At 36.9% G+C, this 23,538-nt stretch overlaps 1 protein-coding gene across 1 annotated transcript in view; it reads right to left on the bottom strand.

The window, feature by feature from the left end:
• The window catches only part of EYS (eyes shut homolog), a 1,671,360-nt gene that overhangs the window by 879,894 nt on the left and 767,928 nt on the right, over positions 1–23,538 (bottom strand). The window contains exon 21 of the mRNA XM_060167756.1: positions 7,308–7,432. Coding sequence (XP_060023739.1) covers positions 7,308–7,432 — 125 coding nt within the window. The remainder of the gene's footprint in view (positions 1–7,307; positions 7,433–23,538) is intronic.

Here is a 23,538-nt window from a genome sequence, read left to right as displayed (position 1 = left end):
TACACAGTGGTGGCATGAGAACATTGTGAGGGCAGTGGCCACATGACTGGCTGTGGTGGTACTTACACAATTTTACACATTTATAAAAACTATAGAACTGCCTGTCAGAGAGTGAATTTCAAGATACAAATTAGGAAACATACTGAAAAAAAGAAAAATAAACAATAGCTAACTGTGCTATTAAAGACAATGAGGAAAGAAGAAAAAAATGAAGAAAGATTGAAGGGTGACCTGCAAGCGTGAGATTATTCCTTAAATAACTTCAGAAGTAGGAAGTGCTGGTGTGGTTAAGAGGCCTGGCTGGAGAGAGCCCTTGGGAGGGGACAGGGGGCTGAGAGGGTATCAATAGCACTTTCTAATAATTCGTCTGTTTGTTTTGTTGCTTACAAGGTATGTGCTCTTGTGACTTGGCTGTGAAGAATCTAAACAGAAATAGAGACACAGATGTAGAGAACAAATGTAAGGAGACCAAGGGGGGAAAGTGGTGGTGGGGGGGGTGATAGGATGAATTGTGAGATTGGGATTGACATGTATACACTAATATGTATAAAATGGATAACTAATAAGAAAAAATATTAGTTATAAATTATTTATAAAAATATAAATATTTATTGGTTATAAAAATAAATTAAATAAAATTCAAATATTAAAAATAATAATAATAATTTTTTTAAAAAAAGGATGGCGTGGTGGCCATAAGGATTTTGCTTAGTGCAGGTTTATAGCAAGTATTCAGTGAAGGACAGCTACTGGTATTGTTATTTAATCAAACTGCTTATACCAACTGTGATAACTCATTCCATTTTGAGAAATTTTAAAATAAATCTGCTTTATATGGGGGGAAAACAAAAGCCCAGAATCTAAGTCTTGCACCAAAAGTACCAGCAAGTTCTGAGTTATCACCCAACAATGCGGATGAGTATTTTTGAGGCCTTTTGTTTCCACAGTGGACCGGATGGGCAACATTCAGAACGGGACTTTGTTTGATGCTGCAGCTGCTTCAGAAGGGCACCAGGCCTCAAGTAAATCTGAAACAAGTGGAATCTTCAACTGGAGCATCAATACTAATCTATCAACATAATAAATGGAACTAGCAATTATAAGATATGTATTGATACGGTAAAAATGACTTTAATACTTGTTTTGTTTCTTAACTGTTTTCATAGGATTATATACATTGCTTAAGGTGGCTATCTAATGGTTTAAAATGATCAGACCTTGACAAAAAAAATATATATTTTTAATTCTCCAACCTTATTTGCTGGCACTCCTTACATCCAACTTTATTTTTTTTTGAATCTTATTTTACTTATTTATTTTTATATACAGCAGTTTTCTTATTAGTTACCTATTTTACACATATTAGTGTATATACGTCAATCCCAATTGATCCCACCACCACCCGCCACCCCCGCTTTCCCACTTTTGTGTCAATATGCTTGTTCTCTACATCTGTGTTTCTATTTCTGCCTTGCAAACCAGTTCATCTCTACAATTTTTCTAGATTCCACATATATGCGTTAATATACGATATTTGCTTTTCTTTTTCTGACTTACTTCACTGTCATTCATGTCTATAGTCATTTTCACTCTGTATGACAGTCTCTAAGTCCATCCATGTCTCTACAAATGACCCAGTTTTGTTCCTTTTTATGGCTGAGTAATATTTCATTGTATACATGCACCACATTGTCTGTATCCATTCGTCTGTTGATGGGCATTTAGGTTGCTTCCATGACCTGGCTATTGTAAATAGTGCTGCAATGAACATTAGGGTGCATGTGTATTTTTGAATTATGGATTTCTCTGGGTATATGCCCAGTAGTGGGATTGCTGGGTCATATGGTAATTCTATTTTTAGTTTCTTAAGGAACCTCCATACTGTTCTCCATAGTGGCTGTATCAATTTACATTCACACTAACAGTGCCAGAGGGTTCCCTTTTCTCCATACCCTCTCCAGCATTTGTTGTTTGTAGATTTTCTGATGATGCCCATTCTAATAAATGTGGGATGATATCTCATTGTAATTTTGATTTGCATCTCTCTAATGATTAGTGATGTTGAGCATCTTTTCACGTGTTTGTTGGCCATCTGTACATCTTCTTTGCAGAAATGTCTATTTAGGTCTTCTGCCCGCTTTTGGATTGCGTTTTTTTTTTTTTTTTTTGATATTGAGCTGCATGGGCTGCTTGTATATTTTGGAGATTAATTCTTTGTCAGTTGCTTCTTTTGCAAATATTTTCTCCCATTCTGAGGGTTGTCTTTTCATCTTGTTTATGGTTTCCTTTGCTGTGCAAAAGCTTTTAAGTTTCACTAGATCTTTGTGTTTATTTTTGTTTTTATTTTCATTACTCTAGGAGGTGGGTCAAAGAAGATCTTGCTGTGATTTATGTCAAAGAGTGTTCTGCCTATGTTTTCCTCTAAGAGTTTTATAGTGTCCTGTCTTACATTTAGGTCTTTAATATATTTTGAGTTTATGTTTGTGAGTGGTGCTGGGAATGCTCTAATTTCATTATTTTCCATGTAGCTTTCCAGTTTTCCCATCACCACTTATTGAAGAAGCTGTCTTTTCTCCATTGTATATCCTTGCCTCCTTTGTCATAGATTAGTTGGCCATATGTGCATGGGTTTATCTCTGGGCTTTCTATCCTGTTCCATTGATCTATATTTCTGTTTTTGTGCCAGTACCATATTGTCTTGATTACTGTAGCTTTGTAGTATAGTCTTAAGTCAGGGAGCCTGATTCCTCCAGCTCTGTTTTTTTTTTCCTCAGGATTGCCTTGGCTATTTGGGGTCTTTTGTGTCTGCATACAAATTTTAAGATTTTTTGTTCTAATTCTGTAAAAAATGTCATAGGTAATTTGATAGAGATTGCATTGAATATGTAGATGCTTTGGGTAGTATAGTCATTTTCACAATATTGATTTTTCCAATCCAAGAACGTGGTATATATCTCCATCTGTTAGTTTCACCTTTGATTTCTTTCATCAGTGTCTTGTAGTTTTCTGCATTCAGGTCTTTTGTCTCCTTAGGTAGGTTTATTCCTAGGTATTTTATTCTTTTTATTGCAATGGTGAATGGGATTGTTTCCTTAATTTATTTTTCTGATCTTTTGTTGTTAGTGTTTAGGAATGCAAAAGATTTCTGTGCATTAATTTTGTATCCTGCAACTTTACCAAATCATTGATTAGTCTTCTGATGGCATCTTTAGGATTATACATGTATAGTATCATGTCATCCATGATAGTGACAGGTTTACTTCTTTTCCAATTTGTATTCATTTTATTTCTTTTTCTTCTCTGATTGCTGTGGCTAAAACTTCCAAAACTATGTTGAATAATAGTGGTGAGAATGGACATCCTGTTATGTTCCTTATCTTACAGCAAATGCTTTCAGATTTTCACCTTTGAGAATGATGTTTGCTGTGGGTTTGTCATATATGGCCTTTATTATGTTGAGGTAGGTTTCCTCTATGCCCACTTTCTGGAGAGTTTTTTAATCATAAATGGGTTTTGAATTTTGTTAAAAGCTTTTTGTGCATCTACTGAGAGGATCACAGGGTTTTTAGTCTTCAATTTGTTAATATGGTGTATCACGTTAAGTGGTTTGCATATATTGAAGAATCCTTGCATCCCTTTTATAAATCCCACTTGATCATCGTGTATGATTCTTTTAATGTGCTGTTGGATTCTGTTTGCTAGTATTTTGTTGAGGATTTTTGCATTATATTCATCAGTGATATTGGTCTGTAATTTTCTTTTTTTGTACTATCTTTGGCATCAGGGTGATGGTGGTCTTGTAGAATGAGTTTGGGAGTGTTCCTTTCTCTGCAAGTTTTCGGAAGTGTTTGAGAAGGATGGGTGTTAACTCTTCTCTAAATGTTTGATAGAATTCACCTGTGAAGCCATCTGGTCATGGACTTTTGTTTGTTGGAAGATTTTTAATCACAGTTTCAATTTCATTGCTTGTGATTGGTCTGTTCATGTTTTTTTATTTCTTCTTGGTTTAATCTTGGAAGGTTATACCTTTCTAAGAATCTGTCCATTTCTTCCAGGCTGTCCATTTTATTGGCATAGAGCTGCTGTAGTAGTCTCTTATGATGCTTTTTGTTTCTGTGGTGTCCAATGTAACTTCACCTTTTTCATTTCTAATTTTATTGATTTGAGTACTCTCCCTCTTTTTCTTGATGATTCTGGCTAAAGGTTTGTCAATTTTGTTTATCTTCTCAAAGAACCAGCTTTTAGTTTTATTGATCTTTGCTATTGTTTTCTTTGTTTCTATTTCATTTATTTCTGCTCTGATCTTTATGATTTCTTTCCTTCTACTAACTTTGGAGTTTGTTTGTTCTTCTTTCTCTAGTTCCTTTAGGTGTAAGATTAAATTGTTTGAGATTTTTCTTGTTTCTTCAGGTAGGATTGTATTGCTATAAACTTCCCTCTTACAACATCTTTTGCTGCATCCCACAGGTTTTGGATTGTTATGTTTTCATTGTCATTTGTCTCTAGGTATATTTTAATTTCCTCTTTGATTTTGTCAGAGATCCCTTGGTTATTTAGTGAAGTATTGTTTAGCCTCCATGTATTTGTGCTTTTCACGTTTTTTCCTTGTAATTTATTTCTAATCTCATAGCGTTGTGGTCAGAAAAGATGTTTGATAGGATTTCAATTTTCTTAAATTTACCAAGGCTTGATTTGTGACCCAAGATGTGATCTATCCTGGATCATGTTCCATGTGCCCTTGAGAAGAAAGTGTAATCTGCTGTTTTCAGATGGAATGTCCTATAAATATCAACTACATCTATCTGGTCTATTGTGTCATTTACAGCTTGTGTTTCCTTATTAATTTTCTGTCTGGATGATATGTCCATTGGTGTTAGTGAGGTGTTAAAGTCCCCTATTATTATTGTGTTACTGTTGATTTCCTCTTTTATAGCTGTTAGCATTTGCCTTATGTGTTGAGGTACTCCTATGTTGGGTGCATAGATATTTATAATTGTTATATCTTCTTCTTGGATTGATCCCTTGATCATTATGTAGTGTCCTTCCTTGTTTCTTGTAACACTCTTTATTTTAAATCTATTTTATCTGATATGAGTATTGCAAGTCCAGGTTTCTTTTGATTTCCATTTGCATGGACTATCTTTTTCTATCCCCTCACTTTCAGTCTGTATGTGTCCCTTGGTCTGAAGTGGGTCTCTTGTCGACAGCATATATATAGGTCTTGTTTTTGTATCCATTGAGCGAGCCTGTTTGTTTTGGTTGGAGAATTTAATCCATTCACATTCAAGGCAATTATCAATATGTTTATTCCTATTACCATTTTCTTAATTGTTTTGTGTTTGTTTTTGTAGGTTCTTTCCTTTTCTTATGTTTCCTACTTAGAGAAGTTCCTTTAGCCATTCTTGTAGAGCTGGTTTGGTGATGCTGAATTATCTTAGCTTTTGCTTGTCTGTAAAGCTTTTTATTTCCCCATCAAATCTGAATGAAATCCTTGTTGTGTAGAGTAATCGTGGTTGTAGTTTCTTCCCTTACATCACTTTAAATATATGGTATCATTCCCTTCTGGCTTCTAGAGTTTCTGCTGAGAAATCAGCTGTTAACCCTATGGGAGTTCCCTTGTATTTTATTTGTCACTTTTCCCTTGTTGCTTTTCATAATTTGTCTTTAATTTTTGTCAATTTGATTACTCTGTGGCTTGGCATGTTTCTCCTTAGGTTTATCCTTTATGGGACTCTCTGCACTCCCTGGACATGGCTGGTTATTTCCTTTCCTTGTTAGGGAAGTTTTCTACTATAATCACTTCATATATTTTCTCAGGTCCTTTATCTCTCTCTTCTCCTTCTGGGACACTTATTATGTGAATGTTGTTGCATTTAATGTTGTCCCAGAGGTCTCTTAGGCTGTCTTCATTTACTTTCATTCTTTTTTCTTTAATCTGTTCTGCAGCATTGAATTCCACCATTCTGTCTTCCAGGTCACTTTTCCTTTCTCCTGCCTCAGTTATTCTGCTATTGATCCCTTCTAGTTTATTTTTCACTTCAGTTATTTTATTGTTCATCTCTGTTTGTTTGTTCTTTAATTCTTCTAGGTGTTTGTTGTTTAATTCTTCTAGGTCTTTGTTAAACATTTCTTAAACCTTCTTGATCTTTGTCTCCATTCTTTTTCTGAGGTGCTGGATCATCTTCACTATCATTTTTTGAATTATTTTTCTAGAAGGTTGCCTATCTCCACTTCATTTAGTTGGTTTTCTGGGCTTTTATCTTGTTCCTTCATCTGGTACATAGTCCTCTGCCTTTTCATCTTGTCTATCTTTCTGTGAATGTGATTTTTGTTCCACAGTCTGCAGGATTGTAGTTCTTCTGGCTTCTGCTGTCTGAGAAAGATATTTTTTGGGGGAAAAGCAAAAGCTTTTAAATGGTATTTATTTCTTCTATCAGAGCATTGTAAGCTTTATTCTACTTCTTTTATCTGTAAGAATTATTGGCTGTTATTTCCTCTGGGGGTTCAAATAACCAGAAGCCCAGACTCTAGGGTATCCACAAGCTATCTTAAGTCTTCTCTGGGGTTTGTGAATAGTGAGAATTCTTTTTTAGTGACCAAAAATATTCCCCAAATATATTCTTGTGAGATTATTATTGCTCAGGGAAATTCACGTATTCAAAATCATTTTGGGGTGGATGAAACTAAATTTTGAAGGTAAGATGAGTGATAGAAGTCACAGGTAGAAAGCAACAAATTTGAAAGTTTAGAAAACTATAGGAAAGAGAGGGAAGAAGATTCCTGGACACAACTTGTTTATATCAGTATACAGTTAAAGATAATATGAGCAAAGGCAGAAATGGCCCAAAAGACCTGTTGTTAATAAAAAAGTTCCCCTTGAATAAAATCAGTTCACCCAACCAGTCCATCTCTATACTGATGATCATTGGCAGTAATAATAATGTAAATATTAATGAGCCAGTTTTTACAAAGGACTTGTGCACCAGGCATAATGGATATAGATAAAGATCAGGAATTTGAAGCTTACATAAATTTTGAAAATACCTATAGTGAGATACCATGATCTAAGCACCAGGATTTCTTGCTGATAGCCTAAAGGATTGATTACTAGTATCACAGAACAACAATTTCATATTTTTTAAGTGTGATCAATGCTTAGAAGCTGGTTGATAGTCAACAACATTATCAGTGAGTTGATTGTCAAAATTGTATTGTACAAACACACACATATACAATATACATATATAAATACATATATTTTGTAAATAAATGTGACATTTGCATGATCATTACTTTTTCATAATTACCTTGTTGACATTTGCAAATATATCCATTGATGTGATCCTCACAGTTCACACCATTTAGACATGGTGATGAAGAACTTTCATTTATGTTAATTTCACAAAATTTCCCAGAAAATCCAGGGAGACATCTAAGAAAGAAAAGTGAAAAATACATATCTCTATATAATACACATGTGTCCATATTGTACAGTTAATATTTGCCAAATTAAGAATAAAATTAAGGACATGAAGTAGTCATGTATTATCAACTACTATTTATTAGTAGTTGATTTATAGGAGATAATTTAATGGATATCTATTAGTATTTTCAGTGAAATTAAGGCCAATTGATCTAAAAGCAACCATAGCCACAAAGAAAAAGGGAAAATAAAAAGACTCAGGCATCATAGAGCTAAATCACTGTAGACTTTACTCTTTCTATTCTATTTTAAACATAGGTAGCTTGGTATATACATATGTGTGCATGAATGAATGTATGTATGTACTATAAAATACCTATGCCTGTACTATAGAAAATATTGACTAAGGTTGATTACAGGATAGTCAGTAAACTTTTAAAATAAGGGTAAGCACTGTGTGTGCTGGGGCTCAGTCCCATCTTTCTCTATTTTCTTCTCTCACTGCGTGTATGTTGCACTTAGTGATTCACTGCTAAATGATGGTCAAAGCGTGCCTTCTCTTCCTTCTCTCTTTACTTTTATTGGGCTAGCCAGCTGCTCTGTAGTAAGGATACCCAGACAACACTGTGGAGATGGTTACATGGAGAAGAACTGAAGCCTCTGGGCAACAGCTGCATGAGGGAACTTGGAAGAGGATATTTTAGCCCCAGTAAAGTCTTCATACGACTGTAACCCAACTGACATCTTGGTTGCAACCTAATGAGAGGTTCTGAGACAGAACCACCCAGATGAGCCACTCCTAAACTCCTGAGCCACAGAATAATAAGTAATTAATAAACAAGTGCTGCTGTTTCAAGCCATTGGATTTGGGGAGTAGTTTGTTACACAGCAACAGGTAACTATGAGGACCTTCTGAAGATCTAGGAAGAAGGCACATCAGAAGTTTTCCCTGGAATCTTTGAGAGATAGAGCAGCTGTACATTGCCTCTTGTCTACTTTGGTCAAGGTTGCCCTCAGTGCATTAGCCTACCCACATGTCTGGGCTGATTTGTGGGTATTTATCCTCCATGTGTCCCCAGTAAGATCCCTCAGCTTCCGAAAAAGTCCAAGACATAAAAGCAGAGACAGCTGAGGTGGGATCTAGTGGTGTGGCTAGGGACTGTCCAGCACAGCTGTTACAGGATGATAAGCAACAAAAGCACCTGCTGTATTTGCTACATGTGGAGCCCAACCTACTGTGTATGTTAAGTAAGTTTTCAAAATAAATGGAGGAAGGAATTTAATGCACTTCAACGACACTGAGATCTTATGTTAAGAGAAATTTTTTCTTCTATTTTCTACTTTTAGGAATAATTCATTTAACATAAAAAGGTAGACTGTTATTTGGGGGATTATTTTTAAGAGATAATAAGCAAATAATCAGAACCAACTTGGGTAATGAAACTTATCTAGATCTATTATAAATTTTATCACTATGCCTATATTACTCTATTGTGATTAGAACTATTTTCTCAAAGCAAATACTCATTATTAAGAAAGCTTGCATATTTACAGTATACTGTGATATCCCAGTTAGCAAACATTATATAATTAAGGCTAACTAAATGTCCTACCTATGTGCTAGGCACTTTGGAAGGTCATTTGCATCCACTTGTCAATCCTCAGAACACAATCCAAGATTGACAATATTTTTAGGCTACCAGTAATTGGAGCCCTCACTCTGGCCTGAGTTTAAATTAAAAATAATTCACTTGGCAGGCACAATTTTAGTAGATTCCGTAGTAAACATAGTGTTCCCATGGCAAAAGTCAGTCTAAATCCTGACCCACAAATAAACCTAGTTATGAAAGAAGATTCTGACTAAATCTCTTTAAAGTTTTGTTTCACTTAAAGATCCAAAATTTCTAGTGCTAGAATGGCTTAAGCAAAGTATTCAAGAGGTAGTGAGTTGTATTCTGCAGGCCCCATCCAATGTTAAAGAGCACACAACTTCAGGAGGCAACCTACCTGGTATTTCAAAAGCTCTATTGACAACAAGTAAATTAAGTTGAGCCATCATTATTTTTTTAATACTTGCAAAGCATCAAGTCTTTTGCCATAGTGTTATTATAATGCTATTAACTATTCTCTTCTTCTTCCACTCATTGGATGGCATTCTATTGATTGCAGAAATCCATGAACATTCTAACCCATCTCCTAAACACTTGACCATAACTTTCATTTTGTCAAAATTTTTCCCCCTTATATGGGAAATTTCCAAGTTTCTTAACTCATTCATTATAAAACATAATTTCCAGATTTCTGACTATATGACTACACATCTCTGGAAGAACAGTTTCTTCAAATAAGCAGATTTCCCCTCCTACCCTACATTCCAATATTACATTTAAAAGATGTTTTATTCTTTGTGGACATTTGTCTACATATGTGGACACACAGTATGTATGCTGTTAGAGAAATTAAGGCTCTTTTCACAGGGAAATCAGTTTTACACTACTTCTTTTTGGGGAACGAACAGTAATTATGTTTGAGGAGGCAACATGCTAGAGCTGTTTAGCATCCTAAATTTTTACATTTCAAATGTGTTTTATTTCAATAACTGTTTACACATAAGCCATTTGGTATATATGTGTATTTGTGTGTGTGTGTGTGTATGAATATATATGAAATGGAGGCTCAGGAGGTTATACAGTATAAAACAAAACCAAGATTAAAGGGGACCAGGATTTCACATTAAATGGTGAAAAAAAAATTGATTTTTAAACAGTAAAATATATACATTTCTAAAGTTTATCTGAGGTTTCACAAAAGCACATTTAAAATTATGAGTTTTGTGGTTTCCAACATGCCCCCAACCTCAACATACACCATATTATCTTATTGCATCATTTATTTCTCCTTTGACTAATGATATTTTAATGAAATTATTTTAAGTCTTCTTCAGATTTCCAATTGTCTCTCTTAATCTTTAATATATAAATTATTATCTTTTAAATGACCTCTGTTTTTTATTTTCTTATTGACTTTCTCTTCTTCCATTTTAACCAGTCTAACTCTGTCCAATCTCCATGGGCATAGAGTGTGATTGAAGCAATTCCCCAGCAGAACTTTGGTTAGTTTCAGGATCCTGTATCTTTAGTTACAGGATCCTGTATCTTTAACAAGATTTTAAATTTTACTCTTAAGTTGTTTTCCCTTGTATTTACATTGTATTTTCTGCAAGTTATCAGGGGACAGATTCCTGATATCTCAATATAGTATTTATTTAAGAGCCATATTTGAGTTAGGGTTAATTTTAAAAGTGACATTTTTTTATTTCAACACAATCCTAGAGCAGCAAGGTTTGGAAAAATATCACTAAATAACAAATACTCAGGGGAAAAAAGATCCTTTGTACTTAACAGTATATCACATATTTTGAAAATTATTGTACTTCTCTAATTTCCATCTTTTTATGCATATGACTGTACCAAAATGAAAAGTCTGAATCATGGCAATTTTTTCCATCTTGCCACAAGGCATAACAGAGAAATGGAAATGTACAAAGTATACTTCTTTCTAAATAATTGCTATTTATACTATTTCTGGACTTTAGTTCAAAGATAATATTTGAATGTAATATATTCTAGCTCAGTGTGGAATCAGAAATTTCTGAAAGTATTTTAATTGTGTGTAACTAATATAGCTAATATAGCCAATATGGTGAGGAATTCTCCAACATAAGATGGACAACATTAAATGCTTCTATAATTCTCCATGAAATAATGTAAAGGAATTAAAAAACTAACCTGCCACTCATCAGCCTACATCAGCTCATAATGAATAAATCACTGCATAAATTGAACTTTAAGAAATGCCTTTGGTATTGTTTATATCCAGATAATTTATTTCTCTCAAGAGCATCTATGGCTTCTATTAGGCTTATTAAAATACTATTAGGCTTATTAAAATATTAAAATTAGGCTTATTAAAATACCCTGGTGGTGCAGTGGTTGAGAGTCCGCCTGCCGATGCAGGGGACACGAGTTCTTGCCCCGGTCCGGGAAGATCCCACATGCCGCGGAGCGGCTGGGCCCCGTGAGCCATGGCCGCTGAGCCTGCACATCTGGAGCCTGTGCTCCGCAACGGGAGAGGCCACAACAGTGAGAGGCCCACGTACCGCCAAAAAAAAAAAAAATACTGATTATTCTGACCTCTACCTATTTACCAAACTGTACATTTACTTAGGATCATTCTCTCTAATTTGCAATTGTGTCATTAGAAAACTGATAGGAGGAAAACCAAATCTGAGCTCCAATTATAGAAACTGAGTTTCATATTAGAGTCACATTTATCAAAAAGATGGGTAGCAAGAAATATGTCATGAACTCTATAAAACTCCTAGCTGTGAAATAACTATGTTGTATTTTCATTTTTTGTTTCTAATATGAGTACATTATGGTCAGAGAACACAATCTGTGTAAGTGCTTTTCAAACTTTAATGTAAATATACATTTAGGGATAAACTTCTAACAGACTCTGCTTCTTTTTGAAATGGCATTTAGTTATAGATAGCTACATGTTGCTTCCCTACAGAAGTTCTAAACAGATTCTCTAATATATCTGAAATAATGAAAATGTCAATTGTGTGTTTGTAAAAAATACAAAAATTAAAAAAACTGTCTATTAAAGTCAATAAATGTATCCTGTTTTAATTATAATTATTATGATCTGTTAAATATTATGCAGCTGGCTACTCTACCTCCACAAGACACAGCTTCTGTCTGAGCTCAAGGAAATTCTCTCCATTTTTCATGCTCTCTTCAGCATTCATATTTTGAGAGATTCCTAGAAGAAGCAGGCCATCCAGCTGTATATTTTTAGACTATCTTCATTGGGCCAAAACCATCCTCCTTGACATCATCTGACATCAAATATTTTGTACTGGGGAGGAGGGAGTTTAAAGCCATAGCCTCAAAGTAACAAAGTGAGCTCCTTTTAAGCATTTTCCCTGAACACGTCTTTCCCTCTGGAATTTTTAGGGATGTTAAGAACATGATGCAGGTGTTCCTAGTTCCCTACCAAGTAATATTTTAATAAGATGACAATGTATTCAGTTCACTAATTTGTCTTTAATGATTTTATATTTTTAACAGTGCCTTAGTTGCTTCAAGAATTTTCTTTCTTGTTCACTTTCTTGCCTGCCTGTGTTTTTTGTTAGGGCTGACAAAAGTAACACAGATGGGGTGGCTTAAAAAATAGAAATCCATTTTCTCACAATTCTGGAAGCTACATGTTCTAGATAAAGGTGTCAGCAGGGGTGGTTTCTTCTGAGGACACTCTCATTGGCTTGTAGAAGGCTGTCCTCTTCCGATGTTTTCACATGGTCTTCCCTCTGTCTGTGTCTTCAGCCCCTCTTCTTGAAGGACCTCAGTCATATTGGATGAGGTCCCACTCATATGACCTCATTTTGCCTTTATTACTTCTTTAAATATCTTATCTCCAAATATAGTCAAATTCCAGGGGTTAAGACTTCAACATATGAATTCATAACCCCTGCTTCTTATCTGTAACTCAAAAGAAGTCTATGCCTGGATAACAATCAGAAGAAAAATGCTAGGAATATACTCAATGAAGGAAAAGCAAAGACATGAGTTTTGAAGTAGAGTTAGATAAAACATGCCAATAAAACTTTAAGGCAGGTCTTAGAAGGTGAACAAAAGCCATTTTAATAACCTTCACAGAAGTTCCTATTATATGAAAATTCTTGATCAACTTTGTGACTTTTTAAAACTATGGTTAATTATTAGCATTATACAAATATTTTTTTTCCTATTTTTCACTACATAAGCCCCAAAGGTAGAATAGACATTTAAGTTATAAAGTGAAAATACCTTAATTAAAAAGTCCTATTCATGTTTTTGGAGAAAAGGCATTATATGGGAATCCCCTACACTGAAGAACTACATGCATGCAAAGGACAGAAAAGTCGGCTTTATTATACTTCATGATGAAAACAAAAATAACATTTGAATCTTCCCTCCTGTTCTTTGTATTCACTAAGCACATTGAATGTCTAATCTTGGATAACTGGCTATGGGGCACTGAGCTCAGAATCTAAGGTCAGCTGCCCTAACCAAGAAGCTTAGGGCTTTTGGCATCTCCTCCAGTTACTTAGGTGACATTTCTACTTAACAAAAACTGTTGAGTTGAAATGAAAACCTGCCTTACCAGGTAGAGGGGTAGATTTTTTCTTGAATTGTAAAGCTGTATCATCACAATAAAACTGCTCAAAAATTATATTGTTTTGCTACTTGACACAGTAGAGATTATATGTTCCAGAGAGAAAATCACACACAGGTGTGGGTCCCATGCATTGGTGTAGCATCAGAAGAGCAATATATCTCACACACACACATACATACACGTACACACAGGCACACAGACATTACAGCAGGGGGTGAGGACCACTTTGAGAAAAGAACACTTGATTTCACTCTCAGCTTCCCTTTCACACTTAAAAAAGTTGCAGGTGTTGCAACCACTGTGTCCAAGAAAACAAAAAGTGCAGACAGGCTGTGCAGAGCAGAACACAAAGGCAGAATTATCCTACCTACTTGATGACATCATTGAGGGGCTGAAACAAACCTGGAATCACCAGTTTCTGGATTTCTTATTTGGGGGAAATAAATTCCTATTGTTTGACTCTCCCGTAGCCTGTTTGTTGTGACTATTATTTAAAGCAAAATCACCTTAAATCATAGCAGCTTTTGTTTGAAATATCACTCAGAGTTTGTCTTTGGATTTAACTTCTACTTTGATAAACTTTTCTGTTTACATGTTTTCAGAACATATAGAAATGTGACCACATTTTATAAATTAAGACAGCTGAAATTTAATATACTATTATATATTATCTTCTGGGTCTCTCCATAGTTGTATACGTATATTTTCTTATGTTTACAATTGAAATACATTTTTCCCCCAGGGATTTTAAGATCTTTTACTGTGAGTGAGCATAGGACATGTGATGTGGCCCCTTCAATACTGTGCCCTTGTCTATATATCATTTTACCCATATGATCCATCTGTTCCAATATGTATAGGTTTCCTCTTCTTTGGAGAAATAATGAATGAAATAGTGCCTGTGCAGAAAACTCACATTCACTTTGGGAGCAGTCAAAGTTCCTGCCAGAGATTCAACATGGGTCCAACTGCTACATTACGAAAAACAAGTTATCTGTTCTTTTCATTCTTTCTAAAGCCCTTCTTTACCTTGAAAGGGTAGAAGAATCTTATACCCACTCTGTAATTAATAGAAATAAAAAAGAAAAGAAAATATTTTCAACTTGTTAGTTCTTCTAAATGCACCTACTTCTATTCTCAGGAGAGAAGAGATGTGCTCTTACACACAGATAGAATGATGTTATAATTTGCATCTAAGTCTACATACTTCGAGGATTAAAGGAGATCCTCCTATTAATTAGCACAGAAAAACAGGCATGAACCAGAACTATTTCAGGCAATGTGATAAGTGTGATCATCCCACCCACAGAAGGTCTGTGCTGTCTGTATGCTCAGCATCCATTCCCCTAAGGGAATCCTGAGTGCCTGTGGGTAGGGCGGGAGGCCGGGTGGGAGAGCGGTGGTCTGAGGTTAAAGTGGAATCCTACATTGTGTCATCTAAAGGGTAGAAGCGGTCCAACCTGCTGTATTACAAACCCCCTTTGGTTTGGTTTGGAGGTGAGGATTTGACTCAAGCAATGCCAAATAGTTTTCTTATGAGTTGATTTGGTTTTTCTTTCAGACTGTAGCCTGAGAAGATTGAGGTCTAGGTTATCAACAGCAGTTTTTCTCACTCTGTGTATGGAGTTCACCTTCAGCTAAAGCCAATATACACAGGGGAGTAGAATCGAAAGACAGAGAAATAATTTCTGGACTGAGTCATCCCTGGATCCAGCTATGCCTGAAGTTAGCAGCATAAGTGAACTTCCAGTTTTTTATGAGCCATAAAAATTCTAGGTATGTTTTTCATTGAATTAGTTTAGTTGCTTGTTTGTAATTTTTTTGTTGAAGTTAACTGAGTCTTAATACAGTATTTGGTCTTCTTATAAAATAAAAGATTTGAGATGGAGAGGAGTGAGTAAGAACTAAGAGAACAAGAAAAAATAACACAGAAAATCTGTCTTTCTATTGTGAGACAGAATCATATCAGAATTTATAAAATTGTTATTTTTTAATGTTCAAATGCCTTTTAGAACTGCATACTCTCTGATGACAGAAACTATACTCCTAAGAATTATTGCAAAGCTGGTATATTTATACTTATCATTTCCCACTTTAAATATACTAATACCCAAAGAAATAGTAGAACATTATAATATGACATTATGAAAGCATAATGAGTAGACAAACATATATATGTATGGAAATAATGTGTTCTGCAAGCCAATTCCTGATTTCTGCCTACCCGACCTAAATATACTTTTTTGTGTGGTTGATATGGTGGTCTTCCTTGCAATTGCTAACAGGGCATGTCACGATCACTTACCTGTGATACATAGCTCTGAATCAAAATAACGCATATTACTGGGTGGGAGGAATCTCTGTATGAGCTTACAGAATGCAGCATCAGCATGTCAGCTGCCTAAACTCCTTCATTGGTAATTCTTTTCTATATAAAGCTTTTTTTTTTCCTTTAAATTCCTAATTTAGCGAGCAAATAACTAGAAATAGTTCTTTAGGATTCCATTCATCAGAACTTTATTATTTCACATCAACTAAGCCTTTATGATATAGCTGAATTTCTTTGGGGAATAAATACTGTTTACTATTTTACTTTGCCACCCAACTAATAGGAAGTTTTAGGTCTATCTCAGCGTTAAAGTCCAGGCTGAATGCTAGGTGATTAGGAGATTTTAATGAACACATTTCTGAGTGATGGAACATTGAAAACCAGACACCGCAGCAGTCATATGTTTGAATCAACAAAAAAACAGAAGAATTAAGAATTCAATGATTTGTTTAAACGACCTAAAGTAGAACTATTTTAGAGAAATTATAATATTGGATTCTTACTGGGAACATCAATACTGTATGTAATCTTGGATCTGAAACTGACTCCATGGGGAGTTCTCCAGAAGGTTCATTTGATTAAACAGAAGCAAAGACAGTGTAGAGTGCAATATTCAGGAAGTATGGTATTCAGAGCTAAGGCTTTGGAATTCTTGACATGGAGACAACACAGAATAAGATCTCTGGGACTTGTCAGCTGTGTGACCTTGATCAATGATGTAAATTTTACATTTATAAATATCCGTAAGATTTCCTCATGTATAATTTCAGGATTATATTTAAACTGAAATTATAGGTCTAGCTTGAGGATGAATTTAAAAAGTAAATGTAATAAAAAATAATGTAAAAATATACTTATTACAATGTTATGAAAATTTGGGTACATTTTAAGTGCTGGTGATATTTTTAGTGCTCTCTTTTTATTATTGCTCTGATGGTTGTTATTTATATTAAGCAAAAAAAGGCACAATGTTAAGATGGATAAGTTAAATTTCTGTTTCCACATGCTTAAATTCTCTAAAAGGAACTGCTGGGCTTCCCTGGTGGCGCGGTGGTTGAGAGTCCGCCTGCCGATGCAGGGAACACGGGTTCGTGTCCCGGTCCGGGAAGATCCCACATGCCGTGGAGCGGCTGGGCCCGTGAGCCATGGCCGCTGAGCCTGCACGTCCAGAGCCTCTGCTCCGCACCGGGAGAGGCCACAACACTGAGAGGCCCGTGTACCGAAAAAAAAAAAAAAAAAAAAGGAACTGCTTGCTATTCTTTAACCTTCACAAGAATATATTTCAGAGTAGTTTATAGTTTCTGCCAAAAAGATAATATGTTATAATATCTGAGTGCTATACTTAAATAATTGAAATAATAATATTGAAAAACTATCCTATGAAGTAATGATGACTTAGGGATCAAAAGAGTAGGAAAAATGATGACTTACTGATTACTGAAGTTCCGTGAGTAAGGATAAAATTTTATATTTTTGAAAGTGAAGATGAATCGGAGATCTTCAATAAAATGTTTTCGTGATATATACAGTGTGGATTAAAAATAATAAAAAGACACTTGTTTTCAGAAAATGAGAGAAGTAGATAGCCTAAGACATTTTCAGTATAAAACACTTAAAAATTATAAACAAATTTATAATTATGTGTGTGTGCACGTGTCCCCAGACAGTATTTACTTTGGGTCATGAATGGGTAAGGTTGCAGGGCTTCCTTCAAAGCATGCTAAAACTAGTGAGTAAATATTTGATGAGAAACAATTTAATAATTTACTGTGATCGCGTAATTGAATATTCTTAACCTTTGAAAATATGGAAGTATTTTGGGGTAAAGAGCTATGCGTCTGCAAAGTTTCTTTCATGCTACAGAAAATAATGCACATGTACCTGTGTGTATTGTTTCTCATGTTGAGATAAATTTCTGTTACGGGGGATGCACGGGTATACAAGTACTCCAGGCGTCCTGGTGGGAGTGAATATTAGACTTTAGCAATATGTTTTAAAAGCTTCATATGTTTGCATCTATTTTAAGTTAGTAATTTTTATGCCAGGAATTCTAGAAAAGTTATCATCACAAAGGCAAAGATGAACTAATGGTGTTTTTTTAGTTCGCAGAATTCCAAGATTACCACAGTCATGCCTAGACTCCCCTGCCACCCCTAGTATGGGTGAAGCCCATGATTGTGATGAAATATCACTCTGATTGTGTCCAGTTGCATGGCAGTGGAGAGAGTGCCTGGGGTAAGTCTAACCCAATGGAGTGAGTGCTTTAAAAGCAAGGAGATTTTTCTGACTGGTACAAAAGAGGCAGAGAGACTCACACTGTGTGGCCTAGAAGAACTAAAGCAAAAATCCAAGTTGTGAATGTGGGGACCATGCAGGAAGAAACCATGGGTGACATCTTGGAGCAAGAAGTGTTCCCTGGCTGATGGCAAATTGGGACTCAGTCCAGCAGCCACAAGAAAACAAATTCTGCCAATATCCTGTGGACTTGGAAGAGACTCCAAGCCCCAGATAAGAACACCAGCTCCAGTGTCATTTCTAACATCAAGTAACTGGAAAGCATCTATATAACTAGCAATAAATACCAGGTAAGCAAAATTTGACATATTAGTCAGTAATTAACTTTCATGTTTGCAAAGCCCATGTACAGCCTATGTGAAAGCAGTGTATAAATTTCTGTGTCTATGTATCAATATATATATATTTATATACACTCATATATTTTTATATTGCATATTGTTATGGGGTAGAACTGTGTCTCTCAAAAGAGGCCTAAACCCCAGTACCACAGAATATAACCTTGTTTGGAAATAGAATCTTTGAGCAGATATATTCAAGTTAAGATTAGGTCATTGGAGGAGACACTAATCCTTATCTATAGGGGAAATTTGGACTCAGTGACAGACACACACAGAGGGAAGAGCATGTGAAGATAGAGGGAGACCACCATCTACAAGCCAAGGGGTGCCTGAGGCTCTCAGAAGTTACTACAGGTGTGAACGTTTACTCAGAGTTCTCAGCAGGAACCAGCCCTGCCAACACCCTGAGTTTGGACTTCTAGCCTCCAAAACTGTGAAACAACAATTCCTGTTGTTTAAGCTACCCAGTGTGTGGTACTTTGTTATGGCAGCCAGGAAACTAATATACATCTTTTATGCTTTTGTTGATGGAACTACAGCAACATTTAACAGTGACTGTCTCAGTTGTTGAAAATTTATTTTAGTGGGTTCTGAAAACGAAATTGGTAGTATTCAGTCATGTTTGACCTATTAACATGACAATTTTGCTCCAGACTTTTGTTTTATATTTTTTGCTCTTCATTTTTGAAGTTTTCATAATAAATATCTATTATTTTCATTAATTGCAAAATACTGATAACCCTCTTCAAATCAACAAAAGTTGGGGGTTATTTATGTTCTTATAGATGTTAAATAAAAACCTACAACTAACTTGTAAAGTCATTTCCTTTCTTATATTCCCTTTTCTTCTGTCTCATATCTGCCTTGTGGCATTTCATAGTTTGTTCATTATTTGTACACATGTCAGGTTTTATGTTGACATATTAGATACAGCCATGACTAAAATCAGCAGTTTTCTGTCTCCACTGAAATGAAATAATTAATGGGAGATTAATATTGAATAGTCAGAATATGCACAGAAATTTTCTTCAATTCATTGTCTAACAAAGACAGCTCTTCCTTCAGCAAAGAATATTCATTTCAACACATGTTAATGTTGATTCAATGGTTGAGCAATCATTTAAGGATTCAGTGAAAGCTAAAAATTTATTAAGAAACCTGTTAGTGGTGTCGAGTAGGAAAGACAGGCATCAAAGTAGTAATCATGAAAATGTATGGTATAGTCTTACCATGGGAAACTTACATGAATGACGTGGAACTAACCAAGTCAAAGGTGAGAAAATTCCCACTGAGGAAGTGATTTGTAAGGTGAAGACTTCTGATTTATGCAGGATAAGTAGAAACTAGCGGCGGAGAGGGCTGGGGGGTTGGGCTGTATAGAAGGCTGACTAAAAATATAAATATATCACTGAAAAAAATTCTGTGATCTTGGTTAAGACACTCAGAAATGGTTATGATGCCATGGTCCATTAAATGCATGACTTCTTTTGACATCAATCTTGATTTTGTAGAAATACTTTTCAAATCTGCATTTTCTGTCAAGAATAAATCTCATTAACTGCTCCACTACAAATGGCCACTTTTGTCACTGCAGATTTATATAGGGACAACTATACATTATTAACAAGCTATGAAAAGTCACTGGCTAAATGTCACCAAAGCTGAGATATAGCTGCACCTTGGGATTCATATAGCAAACAGTTTGGTTTTAATCATCTTAGACCACAAGATGTCTTGACATTTGAGCAGCGACTTTTTCCTCTTTAGCTTGCACTGGAGTCAGACCTCTATTATCTCAGCCATAATTTTCAACTTAAACTGTGATAGAAAGTTTTAACTTCTAAATTAAAAAGGTGAAAAAATAATCTATCCATCAAAGACCTTATCATTCATTTAATTGATGCTCACCTCCAGCCTTCTCCTCCCCCACCCCTAAACATAAGTGAGAAAGGGCAGCTATAAAATTCAAGCATCTTTAGAACTGCCAGAAATGTTTTGAGCTAACTGCCTTTCTGTTACATTAATACCTACGAGAAATGATCTTGCTGAACTACATTAAAATATATGATTGATTTTACTGTTGTTTTTTTTTTTTTGATAAAATAAATAGGTTTCATACTTTTAAAGTATGCATCTGAATATTTTTTTTTTCTGCTCAGGGTCTAATAATATTATCAGGACATCAATCTATGGTTTCCACAAAATGTCTAAATTTATTAACAATATTTCACTGACAATATCTAATATACAATATTATGAACTTAAATTTTATTAAAATATATAATTTTAGCTTTCTACTGTGGAAGAGTCACAACAGCGATATAAAGAAAATGTATTTTTTTAAACTAATAATAATCAGGAAAAAATTACAAAACAGACATCTTAGTACAGAAAGTGGTCACCAACAAAATTCTATCAAACATAACCTGCATAACTTGTAAGAAAGCATGTGTGCCCCAATGTCTTTTATAATTTCACTATGTGTATAGGGCAGCAAGCTATGGATGAACAATTATTAGAAACAATTACATGGATCCCCTATTTCCAAATTATCAGGAGGGAGATACATTTAGATATAAACTTTACTTCTTGTGTAGTTTCATTTTAAGTTAAGAAGGCAACACATAAGGGAGAGCAGGAAGATGGCGGAAGAGTAAGACGCGGAGATCACCTTCCTCCCCACAGATACACCAGAAATACATCTACACGTGGAACAACTCCTACAGAACACCTACTGAAGGCTGGCAGAAGACCTCAGACCTCCCAAAAGGCAAGAAACTCCCCACGTACCTGGGTAGGGCAAAAGAAAAAAAAAGAATAAACAGAGACAAAAGGATAGGGACGGCACCTGCACCAGTGGGAGGGAGCTGTGAAGGAGGAAAAGTTTCCACACACTAGGAAGCCCCTTCGCGGGCGGAGACTGCGGGAGGCGGAGCGGGGAGCTTCGAAGCTGCGGAGGAGTGCACAGCAACGGGTGCGGAGGGCAAAGCGGGGAGATTCCCGCACAGAGGATCGGTGCCGACCGGCACTCACCAGCCCGAGAGGCTTGTCTGCTCACCCGCCGGGGCGGGCGGGGCTGCGAGCTGAGGCTCTGAGGCTCGGGTTTAGGTTTCGGACGGAGCGCAGGGAGAGGACTGGGGTTGGCGGCTTGAACATAGCCTGAAGGGGTTAGTGCACCACAGCTAGCCGGGAGGGAGTCCGGGGAAAAGTCTGCACCTGCCGAAGAGGCAAGAGACTTTTTCTTCCCTCTTTGTTTCCTGGTGCGTGAGGAGAGGGGTTTAAGAACGCTGCTTAAAGGAACTCCAGAGACGGGCGCGAGCCGCGGCTAAAAGCGCGAATCCCAGAGACGGGCGCGAGCCGCGGCTGAGGGCGCGGACCCCAGAGACGGGCGCGAGCCGCGGTTGAAAGCGCGGACCCCAGAGACGGGCGCGAGCCGCGGCTGAAAGCGCGGACCCCAGAGACGGGCGCGAGCCGCGGCTGAGGGCGTGGACCCCAGAGACGGGCGCGAGCTGCGGCTGAGGGCGCTGACTCCAGAGACGGGCGCAAGCCGCGGCTGGAGGCGCGGACCCCAGAGGCGGGCGGGAGACGTTGGGGCTGCTGCTGCCGCCACCAAGGGGCCTGTGTGCGAGCGCAGGTCGCTCTCCACGCCCCTCTTCCGCGGAGCCTGTGCAGCCCGCCACTGCCGGGTTCCCGGGATCCGGGGACGACTTCCCCGGGAGAGCGCACGGCGGGCCTCGGGCTGGTGCAGGGTCACGCCGGACTTTGCCGCCGCAGGCCCGCCCCGCATTCCGTGCCCCTCCCTCCCCGCCGGCCTCAGTACGCCAGAACCCCCGAATCAGCGGCTCCTTTAACCCCGTCCTGTCTTAGCAAAAAACAGACGCCCTCCAGCGACCTACACGCAGAGGCAGGGCCAAATCCAAAGCTGAGCCCCTGTGAGCTGTGAGAACAAAGAAGAGAAAGGGAAATCTCTCCCAGCAGCCTCAGAAGCAGCGGATTAAAGCTCCACAATCAACTTGATGTACCCTGCATCTGTGGAATACATGATAGACAGCCAATCATCCCAAATTAAGGAGGTGGACTTTGGGAGCAAGATCTATGATTTTTTTCCCTATTCCTCTTTTTGTGAATGTGTATGTGTATGCTTCTGTGTGAGATCTTGTCTGTATAGTCTTGCTTCCACCATTTGTCCTAGGGTTCTATCCGTCCATGGTTTTTTCTTAAAATTTTTTTCTTAATAATCAATTTTAATTTTAAGAACGTTATTATACTTTACCTTCATCCTTTCTTTCTTTCTTTCTTTCTTTCCTTCCCTCCTTTAGACAACGAATGATCCCAAATTGAGGAGGTGGTCTCTGACAGCAAGATTTATGATTTTTCCCCCTTTACCTCTTTTAGTGAGGGTGTATGTGTACGCTTCTGTGTAAGATTTTGTCTGTATAGCTTTGCTTCCAACATTTGTCCTAAGGTTCTATCCGTCCCTTTTTTTTTTTCTAATTAAGAATTTTTTTAATCCAATAACTTTACTATACTTTATTTTATTTTTACTGTATCTTCTTTCATTGTCTTTTTTCCTTCTTTCCCTCCTTCCTTCCTTCCTCCCTCCCTCCCTCCCGCCTTTCTTTCCTTCTTGCCTTCTTTGCTTCCTTCTTTCTTTCTTCCTTCCTTCCTTCCTTCCTTCCTTCCCTCCTTTCCTTCTTTCTTTCCTCATACTTCTACTAATTCCCTCTACTTTTTCTCCCTTTTATTCTGAGCCGTGTGGATGAAAGGCTCTTGGTGCTCCAGCCAGGAGTCAGGGCTCTGCCTCTGAGGTAGGAGAGCCAACTTCAGGACACTGGTCCACAAGAGACCTCCCAGCTCCACATAATATCAAACGGTGAAAATCTCCCAGAGACCTCCATCTTAACACCAGCACCCAGCTTCACTCA

This window comes from Lagenorhynchus albirostris, chromosome 12, assembly GCF_949774975.1.
Source record: "Lagenorhynchus albirostris chromosome 12, mLagAlb1.1, whole genome shotgun sequence".
NCBI lineage: Eukaryota > Metazoa > Chordata > Mammalia > Artiodactyla > Delphinidae > Lagenorhynchus > Lagenorhynchus albirostris.
Note: the sequence above shows the minus strand (reverse complement) of the source record. Positions and strands in the feature narration are given on the sequence as shown.